The following is a 10,178-nucleotide window of genomic DNA, read 5'->3' on the forward strand; positions in this document are numbered from 1 at the left end:
AAAAAAAAAAGACTATGAGTAGGTGTGGATCTTGGGCTTTGACATTTCTGCAGCCATGAACATAGCCCAGTTTTCTCCCTTAAGCCATGCCCTATCCTCACCCCACAGTTTTCACATCTACAACTCTGCACTACAACCTAGCATTTCATAATAGACAAAATTTTAATACAGAAAAGAACACAAATCCTAAGTTAATAATAAATATCTGCAAAGTAAAATCCAAGCCTACCTTGGTTTTACTCTCATTGAACTTAATGTTCTAATGCCTTGCTATGACAGTAAGCAGTAGGAGAAATATAGAAGGAACATATAAACTATCTTTCACAATATTCTATGACTGATATAGAAAAGAATGAAGTAACAGTTGAAGACCAAACATAAATGTTTTAGTCAACATGTCTATATTATTCACGAATAGACTCAGATCAATCTTGGCAAATGAAAGCAGATTACATAGGTACTAGGAATAAATAGCTTTGCCAGCAAAAGGCACATAAATATGGCATAGTAATGACTACATGTATAAGGTGAGGAAAGTAGAAGAGAAAAGCAGAGTAGCTAAGATGACCAGGCTATGTATTCTGGATGGTGACAGAATTCTATGTTACAAAGTTCTCCCAAAACACTTTGAATAACACCTAAACTTGACTTGTTACAAGTATTTAACATGTACAAATAAATATATTTATCTTATGGGAAAATACTTTCATATCAATATTAAAAAAACAAATGAAGCTAAAGTGTGGTGGTGCATGCCTTTGATCTCAGCACTTAGGAGATAGAGGCAGGCTGATCTCTGAGTTTGAGGCCAGCTTGGTCTATAGACTGAGTTCCAGGACAGCCAGGGCTACACAGAGAAACCCTGCTTCAACCTCCACAAAACAAATAAGGAAAGATGAATAAAGCCATAAATTATAAACAAATGCTGACTATATCCAAGAATAGTGGTTTATATCTGCAGTCCCAGGTGATAGTCAGGAGGCTGAGGCTAGAAGATCCAAAGTTTAAGGTTCATTTTGTCTCAAATAAAAATAATAAGGATCAGAAGTGTAGCTCAGTGGGAGAATATTTCTTTATCATTCATGAGGCCCATGTTCAAGATTAAACAACCCCAACTATAATAAAAGATACATTTCTTTTTATATTATTGGGCATTTAAAATTCATTCTTTGTATTTATCCACAACAGATAATCTTCCTTCATTATAATTCAATTGCAAAAGTGGGAGTGAATGACTTCTGTCCAACAGTGCCAAAGATGAAGAAATCTTTATACAGTGCAATAAGTTTATTCAACAACCCAATGAAGTACTGGGAAATACAGCCTGCAACATTTCGTTGTGTTCTTGGCAGAATGAGTGTTCAGCTTGGGAATGTTGGAAAATAATAATTAATGACATACATTAAATATAAAATTCAAAAATGTATACATTTGGAATACTTGAACTGTTCTAGTAATGGTAGTATTATACACATAAGCAAAATTCTATTCTATATGGTCAATGACAAAAAATTTCAACAGAATTTTGCCTAATTATTGATACACAGAATAAATGTGTATTGCAGTGTCCCTCTGCACATGAATGATTCTGCGTATATCTTTTGCTTGAACATTCCTTTTTCAGCAAAAAAAAAAAAAAATGATATTCAGTATTTAGCCCTTCATTATCAAGTCAGTTAAACAGAATTGTACTGTAAACAAAATGCTTGACTCAGTAACATTTGTGTCATATCTTTGCTGTTAGAAAAACAAAACTGGCAAGAACAGCATTATGAAGAGTACATATATTTTTAGTATCTCTTTAAAAACTTGGGTAGTACTGTAATGTTTCCAATAACGTTGGAATACATATGGTTTGAGAGAATCAAATTCTCAACTCATAATAAAGCTTCAAGTACTCACTATCAACAAGTAAATTCATCAGAATTGGTTTTGCAGCTATAACACATGAATTTATTTTTTAAATTATCTGGTTATAAAATTGTAAAAATATAATGACTGCTAATATAAAAATCTATAATGTGCATTTTATGATCAGTTATATAAGCTTTGAAGAACACAGTAACTGTTAGGTTACTTAGTGTCATTACTTCAACTAGGAATATTTCAGGATATCCCTTTGGAAAAGTATGGATGCCAATCAATTTTATATCAACTTATCTCTTCAAATATGCACATTGGGTAATCCCTGGAAACATAGCTAAGGTGACAAAAACTGAAAACAAAACAAAACTTAAGAATACTTTCATGTGTTTTTTTTTTTTTTACTGATATTCATTATGAATTAAGTAAAAATTGACAATAAGGAAAATATTAAATACTGGTTTTAAATAAAAATATGTGTGCTTTGGTTTAATTTGTCTCCCCCAATCAGGAACATACTTTTTTCTTTCTTTAGAAAATGTTTTAGTTAGGTTTTTAGTGCTGTGAAGAGACACCATGACCATGGCAACTCTTATAAAGGAAAAACTTTCTTCTTTTTTAAAGATTTATTTATTATACATAAGTACACTGTAGCTGTCTTCAGACACACCAGAAGAGGGCATCAGATCTCATTACAGATGGTTGTAAGCCACCATGTGGTTGCCGGGATTTGAACTCAGGACCTCTGGAAGAGCAGTTAGTGCTCTTAACCACTGAGCCATCTCTCCAGCCCAAGAAAAAACTTAACTGGAGCTGACTTACAGTTCAGAGGTTTCAGTCTGTTATCATCCTGCAGGAAGCATGGCAGCATGCGGGCAGACATGGTGCTGGAGAAGCAGCTGAGAGTTCTATACCTTTATCCCAGGCAGTGGAAGGAGACTGTGTCACTGAACTTAGACTTAGCTTTAGCATAGGAAACCTCAAAGCCTGTCCCACAGTGACACACTTCCTCCAACAAGGACATACCTCCTAAGAGTGCCACTCCCTGTGGGCTAAGCATTCAAATCCATAAGTGTGTGTGTGGGGGGGAAAGAATTCCTATTCAAACATCACAGAAAACTAATTTATTTTAATATGTTATGTTATGTGTGTGTGAGCACCACTTGCACGCTCAATAAAACAAAGTTACTGGAGTCCCTAAAAGTAGTGTTCTAGATGGTTAAGAGCTACCATGTGGGTGCTCAGAACCAAACTTGGATCCTCTGGAAAAGCTGCCAGTACTCTTAACCACTAAGCCATCTTTCTAGCTCCTTATATTTATTTTAAACTACCTCAAAATGTAGACTTCAAATTTTTTTTTTTTGGTGGAAGAAAAACAATATTATAGATATGTAATAAAAAGAGGTGGAAGTCGGACACCAAGGTGAATGGGTAAATAGCATCTTTGTCTTCAAGGCAAGTCACTCAACTTCAGCATCATTGGTATTCTTGGGGCTGGGGACTGCTATGCACACTGCACAATGCTTCAACTGCACTGTCTCTACTCCCACAAGTAATATCCACTGTGACAATGGACACCTTCTCCAAGTATCAGTGTTAACTGTGGGAATGCTGGAAATGACAACAGGATCTCAGCTGGCTGAGAGCAGCTGCTTTATAGGAATTAAAATGGCATAACTTAAGAAACCTAGACTAAAACTGTTGCTTTGTAATAACTCTGGAGAGGAACACAGTGAAGTCCAAATAACAAAGGCTTATCAACTAGTGTAAGTGGTACAGAAACACTGTAGGACTTTGAGTAGGATATACAGTCTCATTTATAGTCTGGAACAGGCCACCCCCTTAGGGTCTGCCACTTCATCTGCACACAAGACAGATGTGACAGCAGAAACCAATGCACTTGCTGTGGTTACTAAACAAAAGTCTATGTGAATTTTTCTCCTTTTTTTTTTTTTTTTTTTTTTTTTAAGATTTATTTTATGCACTATCACTGTCTTCAGAGACACCAGAAGAGGGCATCAGATCCCATTACAGATGGTTGTGAGCCACCATGTGGTTGCTAGGAATGAACTCAGAATCTCTGGAAGAGCAGTCGGTGCTCTTAACCCCTGAGTCATCTCTCCAGTCTCCGTGAAATACTTTGCAAATCATAAATGTTTATAAAACATAGACATCTATTATTGAACTGCGGGCCAATGAGAAAACTAAAAATAACGAGAAAAATTAAAAGATAGGAATTCCTTAAAAATGAAATACTATAAAGGTAATTATTCTAAAATTAAAGGTTTAATGATTTTGTTTTTAATCTTTACTTATGTGTATGTGTAGGTGCCTTGTGTTGAAGGTACCTATGGAGTGCAGAAGACCATGTCAGATCTCCCTGACACTAAAGTTATAGGCAGTTGTTATGTGCTCACAGTGGGTGCTAAGAACTGAATTTCAGCCCCCTGGAAGAGCCACTAGCCTCTTAACCACTGAGCTATGCTTCAAGCCCTTCCAAAATTAAAATATTTTAATGTTCCAGCTATTTCAATGAAGTATTTTTATAATATAATTTAAGCAGTAATATATAGCACTAATAAGAACATATAAAAGTCAAATACTTTATGATGTTGGAAAAATGCAGGTCTTCAAGTTAGTAATTAAAATATGGTTAACACCAAGATCAGAGTCATGCAAACAGGTAAGTCTATAATGAAAGTATAGAGTTTAAAGAGCTAGCAATATTTTTCTAAAAAGAAAAAACAGAAGAAAAAATGTAATAGTGGAAACGATTCTTGAATCCTTGCAGTTAACTTGGTGCAGTTAATGTTTTTGTTTCCTGCCTCACAATTGCTAGTAATTTTGGTTTAAGTACATGAAAACAAATTATTAATAAAGTCTTAAGCTACCAGAACTACACTAAGGTTTTCTGCCATAAACACATTTTAATGATAAACATAAAATGTTGTCCCCTTAAGAACCATCACAGGGCTGGTGAGATGGCTCAGTGGGTAAGAGCACTGACTGCTCTTTGGAAGGTCATGAGTTCAAATCCCAGCAACCACATGGTGGCTCACAACCACCCGTAATGAGATCTGACGCCCTCTTCTGGTGCGTCTCAAGATAGCTACAGTATCTTATGTATCTTACAGTATTATATGTAAGTATACTTACATATAATAAATAGATAAATAAATAAATAAATAAATAAATAAATAAGAACCATCACAAACTGAAACAAGTGAGTTACCACACGAGGCTAAGGAAGGTGAAGGGACAATGATACAGGCCACTTTATGTCTGTACAGGCAGGCATAGCCCCGAAATAAAAATACTCAGTTTCAATGCAGGGATGTTGTTTGCTTTGACTTTTTACTGAGAATTTATAACAGAAGCAAAGTAAATAAAACAATATAATGAACTTCCATGTACTTTTCAGAGTTTTAACAATTCAACAATTCATAACTAAAATTTGTACACACTAATTCTTACTATTTTACTAAATCTGAAAGAATATTTATATATAGTATAATCCAATCATATAAAATGCATAAGTCAATGGTCTTTACAATATTTTGAGTTCTACAACTACATCTACAACTTTTTAAAAAAAATTTTTTTAAAGATTTGTCTTATGTACACTGTAGCGGTCTTCAGACACACCAGAAGAGGGCATCGGATCCCATCACAGATGGTTGTGAGCCACCATATTTGCAGGGAATTGAACCCAGGATCACTGGAAGAGCAGTCAGTGCTCTTAACTGCTGAGCCATCTCTCCAGCCCCCCGCAACTACCACTACAAATCAACAGTGGAACATTCTTGTCATTCCCACACAGACCATGTACCTACTTATATACTACTTTCCCTATTCTCTGGTAAATTTACTTTTTGTACAGCGTTAATCTGGACATTTAATATGAGCAGAATAATATAGTGGCTGCTTCTTCCACTTAACAGGGTTTTTTTTTTTTTTTTGAGTTTTATCCACCAGAAGTCCATTGTTTCTATTGTCAAGCAATATTTAATTGAAAGCGTATACAATATTTATGGATTCACTGGTTGCTGGGCAATTGTACCATTTCCAGTTTTTGACTACTATAAAAAATGCTGTTATGGAAAGTTGTATACAAATTTCCGAAAGGGACCCAAGTAAGCACCATGTTATTGTGCACTATGTAAGGACTATCATTGAATTATTCAAATTCTGACCTATCTGCCCTGTATCTGGTTGCAATCCGAACATGGCATTGTAATGCCTGATCTGTGTATCTTCTGCCGGAATGTTGTCTAAACATTGCTCCCATTTATTCTCTGTCAATAAAAGCTGTTCAGCCAATAGCTGAGCAGAAGAGAGACTAAGGCTAGACTCTGGATCCTAGACAAGGGAGAAGAGTAAAGAGCAAGAGCAAGTGTGTTAGGCGTGAGGAGAGGATCCAGATGCTACCATGGGAACACTCCTGGAGCAGAGAGAGCCAGACCAATACTAAAATGCTAGTATCTCAGGGATTTTGGCTGGGAGGTAGCCAAATTAGCTTAGAGGAATAGACTATATTAATAACTGCTCAGGTACTGTGCCATGAAGCTAGCAAAAAAATCTTATAGTCTTTGTCTTATTTATTTGGGAGCTAGCTGGAATAAGAGAAAAGATTATCACTTGTAAAATTAAAATCGAAGCATGTTTCCCTGTATCTAGGAGCATTTCGCACAGTGTCCTTTGGAGGAGATGCTGGCTGTTTTCCAGGTGGAGGTACTGCTTTATGTCCCACACTGCTCGCATACCAAGTTGGGTTATAGTGCACTGTATGAGGTAAAGCTCCAGAAGCAGCATCAGGCTAACTCGAAATGGATCCATATTATTACATACAGCAGTTCATTATTTACTTACTGCTCTACAGGGTACACCTAGGGCCTTGCATATCTTAGGTAAGTTCTCCACTACTGATATACACGTACCCACTTCCATTTTAGTGTTTTGTTTTGAACAGTATTTCACTAAGTTGCCCAGGGCTGGCTTTGAACTCATTTTGCAGGTAAGCTTGGCTTCAAATTTAGTTTATAATAATGTTTATTATCCACTTCAGATTTGTGTTCTCCTTTGTGTTAAAATTTTGTCTGCTGTTTCAGGACAGCCAGGGCTCCACAGAGAAACCCTGTCTTGAAAAAAAAATCAAAGACAAAAACAAAACAAAACAAAACAAAATTTGTCTGCTAAGAAATGCTGACAAGCCGGGCAGTGGTGGCGCATGCCTTTAATCTCAGCACTTGGGAGGCACAGGCAGGCGAATTTCTGAGTTCGAGGCCAGCCTGGTCTACAGAGTGAGTTCTAGGACAGCAGGGCTACACAGAGAAACCCTGTCTGGAAAAAACAAAACAAACAAACAAACAAAAAACAAAACCCACTACATGTTGTCCAAGTTTTAATGAGGCTGGAACTGCAATTTTAGATGGGAGTGGAAATGGCTTGAGATAGAGACCAGCTGTACTTGTAAAGTACTCTGTTTTCGAGAGTACCCAAAGTCCACTTGAAAAACATTCTATGGCAACCCCCCCTTAGCAACAGCCAGTCAGGCTACAACAGCAGGGTCAAGGTACATACAGAAAACCTAAGACATCCTGTAGAGAATAGATAACCTAGCAATTCTGTTTGTCAGGTGGTTTTTGTCTCAGTATTTCATTCCTGCAGATTAAGCCAGAAATGGAGCTTTAAAAATAATATCTTGCTGACCCATATGGAAATTACCCAAGCTTGCTGTAACTACAATAAATGCACTGCACCCCTAGACCTGAGGCTCTCACTTCTGATCTACTGCTATAGTGATGGTGAGAGTCCTTGTTTGTGAGCTCATAATAAAGATACTTACGTGTTTGTTTTGTAATTGGCTCCTCAATGTTCTTTGGGGTCCCTGAGACTTGGGCATAAAATGCTCATATCTGTAGAAATGTTAAAACCCAAGATTCATACCCAAACGCAATGTAGTCCTTTGAACTCGGACTTAGTCCCTCAAACTTCCTGCCTTAGTCTCCTGAGTAGATAGAATTATAGCAATATTGTCACCAAAATACTCAATTTCTTTTTATAGTGAATAGTATTTCACGGTATATATCTTAGTGTATTTATCTTTTATAATGTTAAGGATCACTTGAGCTTATACTGCTGGAGATAAAACCCAGAGACATATGAATATAAGGCAAGGAAAGTACCACAGAGCTATATTACCATCTTGATTTTTCATTATTATGAAGTAGCTGCTACAATTATAAAGCTGCACAAAACTTTTGGGGGCAAATGTACTTATTTCCATATGTACTCGAGAGCAGAAAAGGTGGCTTATGGGATATTTAGTGCCAAAAGTTTTCAACAATTACAATAATTTACATTCTTACCAATAATGTTTAAAAGATTCTTTCCTTCCATAACCTTATCTATAATTGGTAGCTAGTCTTTTTAATTGTAGCCCGTCCACTGGGTAACTAGTACAATTTTCTTGTGGTTTTAATTTGCATTTCTCTAAAGACCAAAGACATTAAATATTTTTCATACGTAGGCTGGTCAAGTGGATAGCTTATTTTCTCAAATTATTCTTCTTTCACATACTTTAAAAAGTGCACTTTCCTTGAAAGAGACTTACAAGAGTGATGAAATATGGATATGGATCTGCTAAGCATTATGAATGGACTGCCCTAATCTAGCCTGCACACATGTATGTGCAGCACCTGTGTGCCTGGTGCAGGAGGAGCCCTAGAGAGGGCGAAGGCGCCCTGGACTCACAGACAGGGTTAGTTGCCATGTGGCCCTGAGATCTGAAACCAGGTGCTCTCTAAATTTGGAGCTGCTCTGTTTCTATTTTATTTTATTTTAAAAAAAATATGAATAGTATTTTTAAAACATCACTAATATACATTCATTACAAAAAGAGTTTTCTTATGAAACTTTCACAGATGTTCATGTAAAGAATGGTATCTTTTTTTTTAAACATTTATTTATTATTATAAGTAAGTACACTGTAGCTGTCTTCAGGCACACCAGAAGAGGGTGTCAGATCTCATTACGGGTGGTTGTAAGCCACCATATGGTTGCTGGGATTTGAACTCAGGACCTTCAGAAGAGCAGTCAGTGCTCTTATGTGCTGAGCCATCTCACCAGCCCAAAAATGGTATCTTATGAACAAAGTTCTTAACTATAATGGTGTCCACTGAAAATGGAAATACAACACACCCAAACTTATGGGTGCAATGAAGGCAGTTCTTTTTTTTTTTTAAAGATTTATTTATTTATGTATATGAGTACACCATTGTTGTCTTCAGACACACCAGAAAAGGGCATCAGATCCCATTACAGATGGTTGTGAGCCACCATGTGATGGCTGGGAATTGAACTCAGGACCTCTGGAAGAGCAGTCGGTGCTCTTAACCGCTGAGCCATCTCTCCAGCCTCTTGAAAGCAGTTCTAAGAGGCAAATATTAATAATTTAATGAAGCACTTGAAAGCTCTAGAAAACAAACAAAATAATAGCAAAAAATGTAAATGAGAACAAATTATCAAGCTTAGGGATAAAAATCAATGATCAAAACCACCATCAACAAAAAGAAAACACGAAGAATCAGAAATGCAGAGTTGGTTCTTCAAGAAAAAAAAAAATCAACAAGACTGATGAACTCTTATCCAAATTAACCAAAAGAAATAGAGGGAAGAGCCAAATTAATAAAATTGTACAGGTGAAAAGGAAAGTCTTACTACAGCAATCCAAAAAAAAACATAAGTATGTATGCTAAAAATCTGTGTGCTCTGCCAAATTAGAAAATCGAAAAGGAATGAATTTCTTGACTACTAAAGTTAAATCAAGATGAAACAACAAACAGACTGATAACTTCTAGTGAAATATAAACAAAAATTAAAAAATCATCCAACCAAAAATTCCCATGGCCAGATGGATTCACTGAAGGATTCTACCAGACTTTCAGAGAACTAATACCAATCTTTATTAAATTAATGAGAAAAACAGAAACTGAAGGAACATTTTCTAATTCTTTTCCTGAAGCTACTATTACCCTGATTAAAAAAAAAAAACTGAAAAGACAATAACAACAAAAAATATATAGAGCAATTTCTCTTATGAACATAGATGCAAAAATATTCTCAAACCAGATCTAAGAATACATTAAAAGGATTATCTACCATGACCAAACAGGCTTTATCCTAGAGATGTAGGGATTGTTCAAAATATGAACACTGATAAATGTAACCTACCACATAAGCAGACTAAAAGACAAAAGCACATGATCACCTCATTAGATGTAGAAAGGCCTTTGAAAAAAATCCATCCCTTCATG

At 36.0% G+C, this 10,178-nt stretch overlaps 2 protein-coding genes across 2 annotated transcripts in view; one reads left to right on the plus strand and one right to left on the minus strand.

Annotated features, from left to right (window-relative positions):
• The window catches only part of Aspn (asporin), a 22,858-nt gene extending 20,521 nt beyond the window's left edge, over positions 1-2,337 (plus strand). The window contains exon 8 of the mRNA XM_031358267.1: positions 1,189-2,337. Within this exon, the coding sequence (XP_031214127.1) occupies positions 1,189-1,386 (198 nt within the window). The 3' untranslated portion in view covers positions 1,387-2,337. The remainder of the gene's footprint in view (positions 1-1,188) is intronic.
• Cenpp (centromere protein P) overlaps positions 1-10,178 on the minus strand; it is a 201,543-nt gene that overhangs the window by 111,822 nt on the left and 79,543 nt on the right. The window lies entirely within an intron of this gene.

The sequence above is a fragment of the Mastomys coucha genome, unplaced genomic scaffold, assembly GCF_008632895.1.
Source record: "Mastomys coucha isolate ucsf_1 unplaced genomic scaffold, UCSF_Mcou_1 pScaffold7, whole genome shotgun sequence".
In the NCBI taxonomy this organism is placed as follows: domain Eukaryota; kingdom Metazoa; phylum Chordata; class Mammalia; order Rodentia; family Muridae; genus Mastomys; species Mastomys coucha.